This window comes from Lepidochelys olivacea (genome assembly GCF_965140295.1).
Source record: "Lepidochelys olivacea isolate rLepOli2 genome assembly, chromosome: 15".
Lineage (NCBI taxonomy): Eukaryota > Metazoa > Chordata > Testudines > Cheloniidae > Lepidochelys > Lepidochelys olivacea.
The window spans coordinates 29,694,240-29,707,494 of NC_140425.1; the positions used below are offsets into that span (position 1 = coordinate 29,694,240).

The 13,255-nt window shown below is 50.3% G+C and overlaps 1 protein-coding gene across 7 annotated transcripts in view; it reads left to right on the forward strand.

Annotated features, from left to right (window-relative positions):
- The window catches only part of ACAD10 (acyl-CoA dehydrogenase family member 10), a 29,653-nt gene extending 19,522 nt beyond the window's left edge, over positions 1-10,131 (forward strand). For 6 of the 7 annotated variants that reach the window (XM_084649057.1, XM_084649056.1, XM_084649052.1 and 3 more), the window contains 8 exons: positions 1,087-1,227; positions 2,796-2,933; positions 3,635-3,725; positions 5,030-5,188; positions 6,407-6,579; positions 8,187-8,330; positions 8,763-8,840; positions 9,303-10,131. In XM_084649057.1, the coding sequence (XP_084505183.1) occupies positions 1,087-1,227; positions 2,796-2,933; positions 3,635-3,725; positions 5,030-5,188; positions 6,407-6,579; positions 8,187-8,330; positions 8,763-8,840; positions 9,303-9,437 (1,059 nt within the window). In that variant the 3' untranslated portion in view covers positions 9,438-10,131. Of the gene's footprint in view, positions 1-1,086; positions 1,228-2,795; positions 2,934-3,634; positions 3,726-5,029; positions 5,189-6,406; positions 6,580-8,186; positions 8,331-8,762; positions 8,841-9,302 lie in introns of those variants that run through there. The other variant, XR_014714242.1, reaches the window with a different exon arrangement.
- Positions 10,132-13,255: the final 3,124 nt, after the last annotated feature.

The window sequence follows — 13,255 nt, forward strand, 5'->3', positions numbered from 1 at the left end:
CAGAGCTGTGCACTTCCTGATCAAATCACTTATCTGCTCCTGTCAGTCCACAGATCCAATACAGTAAGAGAGGGGGAGCTGGAGCCTCATCTGGCTTGCACACCATCAGTTCAATTCTGACTGCAGAATCTTTATTATGGGTGGCAATGACTTAAGTGGGGAACCAGATGGACTCCCAGAGCCTAGGGAAAGTTTACAGGGCTGGGAATGAAGTCCTGGAGAGAGGCAGTAAATCCAGAGCCCGCATCATCATATAAATTGACTGACTAAAGCTGCATTTTTCAGAGAAACATTTGTCCTGGGCATCTTCTGGTAGGTGTAGCCCCTCTATTGTGTCTCCCACCTTGTGGATACGAGCCAGCCCCAGCTTCTGACCCAGTTGTCTGGGCTGCATTATTTCAGTGACTTGCTCACTCAAAATCCTGTCGTGTGTATTAACCTGCCCTTGTTCCGACACAGTTCCTGACCTAACGGGCGCTGTCTTCCATTACATGTCACACCAGCTGTCTCCTGCGTTTGATCTCTTGAGCTGTGGAAGCCGGATTGAGGGAGGGACTTCTATAAGTACAGTGTAACTGTGATCTTCATTTTTATACAAGAGGGCCTCAGCATTAGGAGATTTGTCTTGGGGCCAGAGTCTGATCACTATGTCCCCATTGACTTTAAAGGTCTTACTCCTGATTTATGCTGATGTAACTGGGCAGAATCAAGCCCTTCAAGTCCAAATCATTCTCCACTTCAAAGCCATCTCTGTACTATCTTTAGTATTTATTCTTCTTATAGGCTGCAAGTGATGTTTCCATAGACCCATTGGACTAAATTCACCCCTGGTGTAACTCCATTGACTTCAATAGGCCAACACCAAGCTGAGTCTTTAGCTCGTTTCTTCCTCACAGCTTTGCGTGTTTGTCTGTTGATGAATGGGAAAGGCAGATTCAGGCCTCAGCTCTGCTCAGGAGATCCCAGCATTTTCGGGTTGTCCTTCTTGCATCTATGCCCCTTGGGAGTCCCTATGGGCAGGGAGCTGGCCCCTTACATCTAAGAGCAGAATTGTGCCCGAAGTGTCATGCTGTTCCATTCTTTAAGGACAAAGCAAAGTCTGAAGGATTGTGGAACCTTTTCTTACCCGTGGAGAATGATCCAGAAGTGAAATATGGAGCGGGCCTCACAAACCAAGAGTTTGCCCATTTGTGTGAGCTCATGGGAACATCACTGTTTGCGCCTGAGGTATTTGCTTTAAGCCTTTTCATCTGGGGTGGTGGAGAGGAAACACGCAGTGTGGGTAAGGGATTCTTAGCTAGCCCCCTGTTGCTGGAATATTTACAGGCCTATCCCCTGCCCTGCTAGTGCCCCCTGCACACATTTCCCCTCTCCCCTCCCGATTGCGCCTACCCCGACACCTGGCTGCTTTGAATCTGAATGCTAATGCTGCTTTTGCAGTGTGTATTTGTGCTATTTGGGAAGGGCCTGTGCTGGCCAGAATGTGGCCTATTGTGCGCTATGCTAGTCAGCCCAGCCCCAGCCCTGGATGGAACCTCATGTGCGGGTTTCCAGTATAGCATGGAGCCGTTCTAGCCAGGCTCCTACAAAGGGTTTCGCCCTGCCCTGCATTGCCTGGGGAGTGGGGTAGGAGCCTTTTCCCTGTTCCAGTGCACTCAGGCAGCAGCAGGGCAGGATCTCCCCAGATGCTGAAGGGAGAGCTTGCTGCAGCACACACCACACCCCGGAGGGTTGCCAGTAAGGGGACTTGGCCAGCTTCTCTGTAGTGTGCAGTTCTTTGATTTGTGTATTCTCACTTAGTAGCTTAAAAGATAAAATTCAGCTTGGTTTTATTCTTTAAGGTTCGAGCCTCCGGGGCAGTTACAGATCATTTAATTGAGTGGAGGAGTGTGAATGACACAATGGGTGATTGATTAAAATTAAAAAACTTTATTTATAGTTAGTTAAAGCCAACAGGCCTTGCACTGATCCTCACATTCTAGGATGGAATGATGACGCCAGGGTGGTCAGACCCTGGCAGGAAGAATGGGTTTAACCCTTTCTCTAAGGGTACTTTGATAATGGATGGGCACGCCTATCTGACACCAGCTCACTACCTTTTTTATAATCAATGATGATAGCGGCCCTTAAATAATGAGCATTTAATCCACCTTGTTGCTAGAATTAAAGATTTTCTACATGCTCACTGACTGTTTAACTTTAAGCATCATCTCAATTAATGTGTGTAAATGCCAAACCAATCACTCTAAATAGAGAGCGCATTTTTCAAAACATTAACATTTGATTTAAAACACTTGTAAAAACCAGTTAAGATCAAACTGTGTTTACAACATGACCTGGGGTTCTGCTGTCACTCATCTCTAACTGGCCTGTGAATTGGCTCACTTCACTTTACTCATATTTTACCTGGCCTCACTTGATTATTGTCAAGCCATTTTTAGGAAATAGATTTTTGGGTCTACTTATATTTCTATGTAACATAAGAAAACATCATCTGTATAGGCTACTGTGTGCGCTAGCCTCAGATGCATGCTGCTCCCCCTTGGCATTCTGCTGTGTGCTGGCTCGGGGACCTGTCTCTGCAATGCAGTTTCCACCCCAAGTGTAAAATCTTTGCCCTTAGCTCTGGCCTTTTGAAACCAGCATGAGCTTGTGTCGTCTAAATTTCCTGATGCTTTGGAATGGGCTTTTGGCAGGCAGAAGTAGCTGTGCAGTTTGAGGTTGACTAACAAACTCCCTTTCCCAACAAACATGCCTCTGCTGTGCTGACTGGTGCTTGGCTTTCCCCCCTCCAGATATTCAACTGCTCTGCCCCTGACACTGGGAACATGGAGGTGCTGGTTCAATATGGGACGGAAGAGCAGAAGGAACGCTGGCTGCAGCCTCTGTTGGATGGGAAGATACGCTCGTGCTTTGCTATGACTGAGCCGCAGGTCAGTATCGCTGTCCAGTCAACCACACAATGGAGTACAGTAGAACCTTGCTGATCCACACCATACAAAGGCTCTCCCTGTTCTCAGTGCTGGCAGTTATTATACTCACTGGCCAAGGTTTTCAAAAGTGGCTCGTGATTTTGGGAGCCCAACTTGCGGCCCTTCAAAGGGACCTGCTTTTCAGAGGGCAGGTGCTCAGCAATTTCAGAAAATCACATTCGTTTAAAGTATTTGTTGGAGGCACTCAAAATCACTAGTCACTTCCTAGTAATCTTGGCCACCATGTTTCTTAAGCTGTGCTCTTGGGCAGTTAGTGGTAATTATGAAGTGTAACAAAGTGTTTTAATTAAACTACTGCCTAGCTGTCAGACTCAACCAGCTGACGAGCCTGATTGGCAGAGGGGCTGGGCACCTCTTTCTAGGGGAGTTGCAGGTGCTCAGGCTTGACTCTTGGTGGTGCTGAAGTCCATTTTGTGACTACCCAGCTTTGCTTTTAGAGGTGTTTGCTCACTGGGTCGTTCAGCTGAGCTGGGGTTCCCAGCCTTTGGTGTGCATCAGCAGTGCTGTGCTGAGCTCTGCCTGCTTCAGGCAATGATTTCTCGCCTCCCGAGCCACTTGATTAGAATGTCTGAAACTTCTCTCCAGCCCCTCCGAGGCTGAGAGGAGCTGACAGATTCGGAACTGAAAGTGTTTCTACTTAGGTTGCTTCATCTGATGCCACCAACATCGAATCTTCAGTCATAGAAGAAAAGGGTTTCTACATTCTAAATGGGCATAAATGGTGGATTTCAGGTACATTCCAATACACACACGGTCTCCGTCACAGGCCATGTGCTCCCATGGCTGCCTGCTGTGGCGTGATACTGTCCTGTCTGTTGGACCTTTTCTCCAGTGTGCTGATCTAAAACAGTTCTTGAAAGGGCCCTGGGCCCTGACTTGCACTCAGCCCTCGCTTATGGAGGGTCAGATTCTGATCTCAGATACACCAGTGTAAATCCAGCATAATTCCACTGTCTTGAATGGAGATACTATGGATTTACACCAGAGTAATGGAGAGCAGAACTTCTATATGCTAAACCAACAGGGACTGCAGAGTTCAGACAGCACTGTTCGGTTTCAAGCACAGTTGTGACTGTGACAGGCATTTGTGCATTAGATGCTGCTGTGACCTCTCAGGGGCCCCTCTGGGAAATGCTTTTGCTGCAGTCTTCAGCTTTATGTTAATCATTAGGAAAACATCACCTTTTTGGATGAGTTAAACAGAAAATACAGGGCATCTGGCTGGCACATGGGGTTGCTAATGGGATACTGAGGCTTTTACCTCTAGGCAGCCAGTTCTAATCCCACCTGGATCAGCAGTGACTGCAAGCTGTTATCATCCACTGGTTGCTGGCTGTGAAATGAGTCGGGTGTTCTCGGTTCAATTCCCAGTAGGAAGTAATGAGCACCTATGTTGGCAGTTCCAGCAGAGAGGCCAAGGTCTGAATGAGCCTTGAAGAGCCTTCTCCCTTCCAGGTGGTCCCTCCATGTCTTTGAGTCACAGGGATGGGTGGGGTGATGTGGGAAAGCTTGAATTTGCCTGGTAATTCCACAGTAATTGTGGATAAAGGACTTCAGAGCCTTTATCAGAGCCCAGAGTTCTCATGCCAGCTCTCCCTTTTCACTAGGAGGGTGGTGAAACACTGGAATGTGTTGCCTAGGGAGGTGGTGGAATCTCCTTCCTTAGAAGTTTTTAAGGTCAGGCTTGACAAAGCCCTGGCTGGGATGATTTATTTGGGGATGGGTCCTGCTTTTGAGCAGGGGGTTGGACTAGACGACCTCCTGAGGTCCCTTCCAACCCTGATATTCTATGATTCCTCTCTTCTGTTAACTCTTGAAACAAACTATTAAACCAAATAACCACGTCCTGAATTAGCTTCAGCTAAAGTGGCTGGATTTGCTCTGTTCTATTAAAGGGCTAAGTCAAAGTTAGACACAGGCACCAAATTCATGCCGATGTGCCTTCGCTGCAATCAGTGATGTTTCCATGTGGATTAATTGGGCCTGAGATTTTCAGCACCAGTCAGTCTAGTTCTCATTGTGTCTTTTCCCGGCAGGGGCTCTGGATCCTCGTTGCCAGCTCTGTGTGTTTATGGGGAAGACCGACCCTGAAGCCCAGCGCCACAAACAGCAGTCAATGCTCTTAGTTCCCATGGACACTCCAGGCATAACAGTCACCAGGCCTCTCAGTGTATTTGGCGAAGAAGATCCCCCAGGTGAGGAAAGGAGCTAGCTCAGTTTGTAACTGACTGCCTTGACAGCTCCGCTTTGTCCACTGAATTATTCTGGTTTTGAAAGGGCACATGTTGTGTGCACCTCTGATATGCTGGCCCTAGCTTCTGTGGGACCCCACTGTGCCTTGCCTGTCCATATCCTCTGACTTGGGCATTACTGTCCTGTGGATCAGGGAACCGGGGCCCAGAGCAGGGAAACGACTTGCCGGAGGACACGTGGAGTGGTGGCAGAGCTGGGACAAGAACCTAGGTCTCCTGACTCCCAGTTCTCTACATCACTCACACACTCTTCCCTTGTCCCTGGTACATAGTCGAGCAGGGCTGTCTATTATCCAGAGCAGGGGACTGGGAGTCAGGGCTCCTGGGTTGTCTTCCTAGTTCTGCCACTAACTCTCAGTGGGCAAATCCCATGACTTCTTTGTGCCTCAGTTCAATAACAGCTGCCTCCCAAGGCGTCAGTGCAGTTTACTGGCTGTGTGTAAGACTTGGGGGTGAAAGGTGTAGTAGAAACAGGCAGACCAGTGGTGTGAGAAACAATCATTCATGGAGTGTGTTACGATGCTACCTCCTTTTAAAACAAACCCTGGAATCCTGGGGCTACATTCCCTGCTACAGCCTGAGCACATTGTTAAAACATCCCAGTGACATTAACATCACATTATATGTAATGACTTCATTAATTTTTGCAGTCAAAAAACCCTACAGATGAGCTGTTGAGTCTCTAAGTGATGTTTCCTGGCTCTTTGACAAAGAGAAACCACAGCAAACCCCGTATTTCAGTCCATTTAGCATTGGACACTTTCTTGTCCACAGTCTGTGCAGGCGGAATTACAGGCAGTGGCTGTGGTGCGGGAAGCTGGGAATAACAAGGAATTGGCTGGCTCTGAGGGGGGGAGATGGCAAGTGCTGATAACAGAACTGGGAAAAGCCTCCCACCAACCTTTCTGCCTTGACTTTGACTTTTTTTGATCAAACACTGGAAAGAAACCAGCAAACCTCAACGTTTGTTAATCCTGACGAGAACCCAAGTTATTAGATCACTTGCCTGCCCCTGGCTGGTGAGAGGCCATTTCAGAGCTGCATGGGCTCTGGAAGAGCCAGGAAGAGAGGAACGGGAAGACATTCAAACTTCCTGCATGCGGGGATGTGTCCAGTGAGTGACGCTGCTGAGCTCTGTGCATCCTGTCCCGCCCTTTGCAGCTGGCCATGGGGAGATCTTCTTTGAAAACGTGCGAGTGCCCAAAGAATATATCCTGTTAGGACCTGGCCGAGGCTTTGAAATTGCACAAGGGAGACTAGGGCCCGGACGGATCCACCACTGCATGAGGCTCATGGGCTATTCCGAAAGGGCGCTGGCGCTCATGAAGGAGCGAGTGAGTATTGCTGCGGGTTCGACAGGGTCCTGTCCTCTACTCAGTTCTCTTATGCAACCGCATTCCAAGTGCTGCCTTACCCGCATTTCAGTCTGATTGGATCTAGCATCATATTTCTCAGCAGACTATCACTGTAGTGTGTAAACACCTTTAATCCGTTTTAGCCGCATACCTTCCTGACACCCACAGCACCATTGGTAGCAGAAAACAATCCACTTCTCCAGCCTGGCATCCAGAATCAAATCCCCACCCCTGTGAATTCAGCCTTTACCAGTGGATGTTGGAAGCCAAACTACAGTGAGTTATTAGTGGAGTCCTTAGATCTCTAGCAGGGTTGAGAGTTCAGATCAAATAAATATTTCACAAGAACAGCCTCACAAAAGCGACACAGCTGATCAAATGAGTTTCCCTGCCTGACTGGGTACTCCATGGACAAAGGGCTGTTTCACTCCATTGCCTCCCTTTTTCTTATGCGTGGGGAGTTTCTCTCGTGATTAGAGAAATCGACTTCCCCTGTTTGCAGCTCTGTTCAGCCAAATAAGGCTCCCTGTATACTCTGAATCTTCTTCCTTCCATTTCCTCATTAAGGGTTGAACTTGTCTGGTCTCCCTAGCTCTGACTCCCTTCTTAGTTGTCTCCAGCTTCTGGGCCCTTTCCATGTCAGTTCAGAATGCGCTCATAACAGCAACTAACCAGGCAATTCATATCCCTGGGCTGAAGCCCTGCAACATCCTCGGATACTCCCTGGCCATTAGGTAATTGGATCCTGGCGCTGGCAACAGAATCATTGTGGTCACCCAGTTCGTCCTTTTTAAACACATTCTCAGGTGCTCCACTATTCCGTCCCTCTGTCACACCCCACGCTGCTTCATTATAGCACAAGGAGGAGAGGTACCTGGGCCAGGTGGATCCTGAGAGTCTGCGAATCTTGCTTCTTTCCCTTTTTCCTTCCCTTGCTCAGAACCTGCCTGAATTTCTCCCTTGCCTTTATTGGCCTGGGGTGGTAATGGCAGGGGTCAGTTTGTCCCGCTGCCTACAGAGGAGAGAAAATGCCAAGGGAGTGTTACGCGGTGGACCTGCAGCTGTACCACCTTGGCCTATGATCACATTGGTGCTCACAAGCTAAACAGGGTAGGACCTAGTCAGTACGTGGATGGCAGACCATCCAGGAATGCTGCGGGGAATGGGGCTGTTCCCTCTGTCAGCAAGGAATCAGTGCTAGGGGGTGCTGTGCTGCTTTTTGGGGATCTGGAAACTTGAGATTCTGATGGCTATTGCACTCTAACCAGGATTCAGGATTCAAGTCCTTCCAAATTCCATTTTAGGCAGGGTGTCAGTTACCCTGCTAAACAATTCCCTAGCTAATCTGATATAATATTCTTCACTTGCTGTCCCAAACTGCCATGTAGTGTCACTGTGCCTTGTCAGACAGCAGCCACATTGCATTTCAGAGGTGGCTGCATCCCAGCAACAGGTGAAGTGGGTCCCTGTCTAGTTTGTAGCGGCAGTCGGGATGAAAGCTTCTCTGCAAATGTAAGATATTATCACCAGCAAAAATAGCACTCCCTAAGTTCAGAGGCCCTTAGCCCTGTGTGCACCTATTGCAGGTGACGTCTCGTGTGGCCTTTGGGAAACCCCTAGCCGAACAGGGCACTATCCTGGAAGACATTGCCAAGTCCCGCGCTGAGATTGAGCAGGCCCGGCTTCTTGTCCTGAAGGCTGCCCTCCTCATGGATACAGCTGGCAATAAGGTGCGTGGCTGGGGCCCTCCGGAGGCTAACAATATCAGCCTGAGTAAGTGCACAGTAAGGACTGCAGCGCTCGGCCCAGTGTGCTTAGCTTGTCTGGTCGCTATGGGGGAGTTCTAATGCTTAAACTTTTCCTTCCTGGAGGCCTGAGCAAAAATATGTCTCAGGTTCCCAATGAAAAGTGAGCTTGGGCCCTCTCCTCCTTGGATGTTCGTTCCCATCAGAAATATCACATGGAGCTCAGCATGACAGGCAGTCTGTGTTCAGGAGAGGCCCAGGACTGGGATAGCACGGGGGCTGCAGGCCTAGCCTGACTTACATTGGTACCATTGTTTTGGGGAGACCAGAACGGGAATAGCTGGGGCTGCAAGCCAGGACTGAGGAGGGTTGACCAAGCTGGATGGATCTGATGTGTTTGATCCTGTTTCTATACAGGCAGCGGCTCTAGAGATCGCCATGATCAAAATGGTGGCTCCACTGATGGCTCTGCGGGTTATTGATCGTGCTATCCAGGTGAGCGGGGAGTCGTGCACTTATCATTCATTTCTCTCCCATTCCAGAAGGTTAGGGTTTAGCCCAAACAAAGCAAGCAGCTGCTTGGAGCCCCATGATGGTTCTGCTTTCAGCCAACTCCTGCAACTCACGAGTTAGTCCTACCCTTGCCTCCTGGGAGGAGGAAACTGCTCCCAGACCTCTTCCTCCTAGACCTGATCCCTCCAGGTCAGGACTTAGGCACGTTAGCAGGGGCTGGCATAGAGCAAACTTGTCCTGCTGTTGCCTATGCGCTGTTCCTGTTCTGTGGAGAACCTTCTACCAGCACTAAACTCACGTGAAACCGTGTTATAGGAAGCAAGCTCCTCGGGCCCCTGGAGTTTGCCTTCCTGCTTCCACAGTGCTAAGTGTCCCTGCTTTGCTCTGCTGCTCCCACTATGGCATTGTCCTGCCCTTTTCACATGTCCCATGGGTTTGTTGCAGGCCTTTGGAGCGGCGGGTCTCAGTAACGATTACCCACTGGCCCAGTTCTTTGCCTGGGCGCGAGCCCTGCGTCTCGCCGATGGACCCGATGAAGTTCACAGGACAGCAGTCGCTAAATTGGAGCTGAAACGCTAGCCCTGGCCCACTGTGGAAAAACAACCCCTGGGAGGCGGAAGAGGAATTCCCATCTGCAGCCTTGGGATGTGTGTCTGTGTGGTGGGGGTACTCTGATTAACACAGTGTGTTTGTGCGTGGCGATAGCTCTTTAATTTCAATGTCCTTGCAGATTGCCAGACCCCTTCAGGCAGAGGCGACATGCTCCCCACTTGATTTAATGCTGGGCTTGCTTGATGGTGGAACAAAAAGCAGAAAATGTGTCCTTGAGCCACACACAGTGGCCTTGCTCCAGGCTGCGGTGGGACTGGCTGCACACCCCTGCAAGTCCCAGCCCTGCTCTCAGGCTTCCTGGTCTAGCAAGTGGTCAGCCTTCAGGGATGGAGAGGAAAGAGTCTTGTCACCCAGCAGCAGCCCCTCCAGGGGCCTGCTCTGGAAAGACTCATTGACTTCAGTGGGCATTAGATCAGGCTCCAGTTGGCTGAGAGGTGCTGACTGGTTCAAAAGGAACCCTGCTCTTCTTTGGAAGGGACAGATGTCCAGGCTGGGGTGAAGTCAGGAGGGGAACTGGCTGGCTCCTGAGGACTCTGCCAAGGAAGCAGAGCTCTAGTTCTATGATTCGCTGTGTTTGGGGTTGCCATTTGTCACCCGCATACACTTGGTTACACTTCTGTAATTCACACCGCTCTGTAGAGAAAAAAGAATCATGGAAGGAGTCGCGCTTATTTCTGTGCCATTCATTAGTGATGTTGGGTCAAATCAGAATAAAAATAATGGACCCACATCCTTGGGTGTGCCCCCGTCCTGAGACCTCACCTGAAGCTGCAATAGTTTTTCCAGAATGTTTTATACCATCTCCCCTCCTCAGGAATGATCAGTTCTGACAAATGGAGAGATGCACGTAAGCACGGTTGGGTGGTTGAGAGTGATCATGAAGAGCGGGGCCAGCTCGAGCTTTCTCGCTTTTTTGCTGCCCCAAGTACCAACCCGTCAAAGCAAAAAAAAAGCCGCCCCTTCAAATGGGCCACCCCAAGAACGGCCGGAATGCCGCCCCTTCAAATGGGCCGCTCCAAGAATGGCCGGAATGCCGCCCCTTCAAATGGGCCGCCCCAAGCACATGCTTCCTTGGCTGGTGCCTAGAGCCGGCCCTGATGAAGAGACAAAGTGTAGGTGTACGCTGCAGCTGGGAGAGCGCCTCCCAGCAGTGTGGATGTTTCAGCATGGTGGCGACTTGGGCCCAGCCGGTTGGCCGGGTGGGCTTGGACTTGGGTGGCTAGCCAGAGCCTCACTCCCAGCTGCAGTATAGACCTACCCAAAGGGCCCATCCCAGCTCGCATACAACTTTGGTATGAAATGTGCTGACAAGGATCCCAGAGCATCATGTTCACCCGAACGCCCCTGTCCGGTCACTGAGGAAAATAAAGGAAACTTGGTCAGAGCCGCTTCTAACAAGGGTTTCTGAAACGGTGCTGAACTTGCCGCCAAAGCGTGCTTGGCACCAGGTCATTTTGGTATGTGAGAGGAGCTCTGAGGGGGAAGTAGGGCGGAGGCAGGAGCTCAGCAACAGGCCTCAGGGAGGGGGCAGGGAGGCTACAGTATTGCATGAGAGTTGCGGGGAAGCCCCTGCTGTGCACATGTGCTCCTCCAGCCTGCTGTGCTGTCCCTGGGCCCAGCTCTGCCAGCTGGTGGCTCCTGCAAAGGGCCATTCTGCTGGGTTTGAGAGACTCGGGTATTCTGCAAAACAAACAGTGACAGGCCCTGAGAATAAGGACCCACGGTTCCCTGGCTCGAAACACAGAAGTGGAATGGGGTGAGTGGGGGAGACGAGCCCCTCCTTTGGGGGGTGTGGGAGCAGAGCCTGTTTTGCACAGGAAGGGTGGGCACTGAGGGCAAAACACTCCGGCGGCCATTGTAACTCCAGAGTGACTCCACTGATTCGGCGGGAGGGTTTGAGCCTGCTAAACCCAGGATTGTGAGTTCAATCCTTGAGGGGGCCATTTAGGGATCTGGGGCAAAAATAAGGGATGGTATTTGGTCCCTTCCAGTTCTATGAGAGAGGTATATCTCCATATTAGAGTGGATTTACAGCAGTGTCGTTGGAAGCAGAGTGCAGCTGGCGCGGATGAGCCCTCAGGCTGCATGTCTGACATTGGTGAATGTGTGCGGAATGAGCATGCTGCCAGCAGGGCCAAAAAAAGCAGAGCCCCAGGCAGCTGTATTGGGACACAGCTTGATGACGGTGCTCAGGGTCCCTATCCGGTATTAAACTAATATGCCCCTGAACAATGGCACGCAGAGACACAATTCTAGCTGTGGATTGTGGGGCTGGCAGCAAATTGCTCTGCCTTGGCTCAGCTGATATTTCTCACGGACTCCCAGGATGGAATTCCACCCGTCCTACATGCAGGTGACTTTATATTCTCCACTTGACAGAACTGAGTCTCTTGGCCCCTATCCCATGTGTACAGCCAACTTGGACGACTGCTCTGGAGAACACTAAGCTCTGCAGCAACCCTCAGGCTGAACTCATCCCTTCCCTGACCCTACCATCTTTCTTGGGGCTTTAGAGGGACTAGATCTGTGGCCATCGGTGATTTGCTGGGGTACAGTGCAGACCAGCAAATTATGAGTTTTTAAATACCTCACAAGGCAAACCTTGTACAAACATTATTATAGTGGTGTTTAGGGTGTGAACACAGATATATTCTGTCACCACCACACTCCCTGAGGGAGAATGCTTTGGCCAGAGAGTCAGGCTCCCAACAGTGCGTCTGTGTGTGTGAATTTAGTGCTGCTCAGAGAGACGTTATGACTCCTCAGGGGAGGGGAACGGAGAAAGCCCCCAAACAGGCCCTGGCCAAGAGGAACAAAGAATCCTAGCCCCCCCCCCACAAAAGATGCCAGCCTGACACCACCGCTTACATTTTCAAAAGCAGCAGAATGGCACCATATGGTGGACAGGCATAGCACAGAGACAGCACCTTCCCAGGGATCAGTCTCTGACCACATCCCTCCACCTACAGGGATCAGCAGAACAGCACTCAGGAGCTTCTGCCATTAACTTTGAATAATCTGGCACACAGACATGCGTAACCTGTCCCGTTCTGTCCAGCTCAGCATGTGCTTCCCATAGCTAAGGAGGAGCTTGGGTTTGACTAGCACTTACTGAAATCAGGGAGCAGTGTCTTGGGGCTTGGCTCAAACCTGCAGGCTTTGAAGAGCATGTCTATGCATTTTAGAACGAGCTTCCCAGCCCATGTTCCACAGGCCTGGGTTCGTGGGGCTCAGCCAGTGCTCCCAAAATTGCTGTGTAGACAGTGCTTTGACGCTGAGGCTTGGGCTAAGAAGCCCGGGGCAGGGGCTTCAGGATTGGAGCTGTTTGGCATGGGCAGACCCCTGGGCATGGAGCTTTCCTGCAGTCAATAGGGCTCAGGGGAGGAGTAGAGTCCATCTGTGTGGCACAACCAGCAGGATCAGGTCCTACATGCTGATACTGTGCAAGAGATGCACGTGAGGAACGTTAGAAGAAAGAGCAGGTTGACCCAGAGGTGGATTCTTTGCAACAATCTGTTGCCACAAATCACCCCGGTCAGCAATGCTCAAGGGAGGGAGGAAGGGGCCATGACGCAGGGTTTGTTTATGTAGCTGGGAAAGGAAGGGGGGGGGAATAACATTTATTTCCCTTCTTTCACACAAAGGGCATTATTCACCAGTTATATTTTTCATGCACCTGCATTCCTGTTAATTCTTACAAGCAACAGGGAAGGGCAAAATATGGCAACTTATTTACTACGCAAAGAACTACAGCCTTCTTATGCCTTTGTCCCCTAATGCCATGC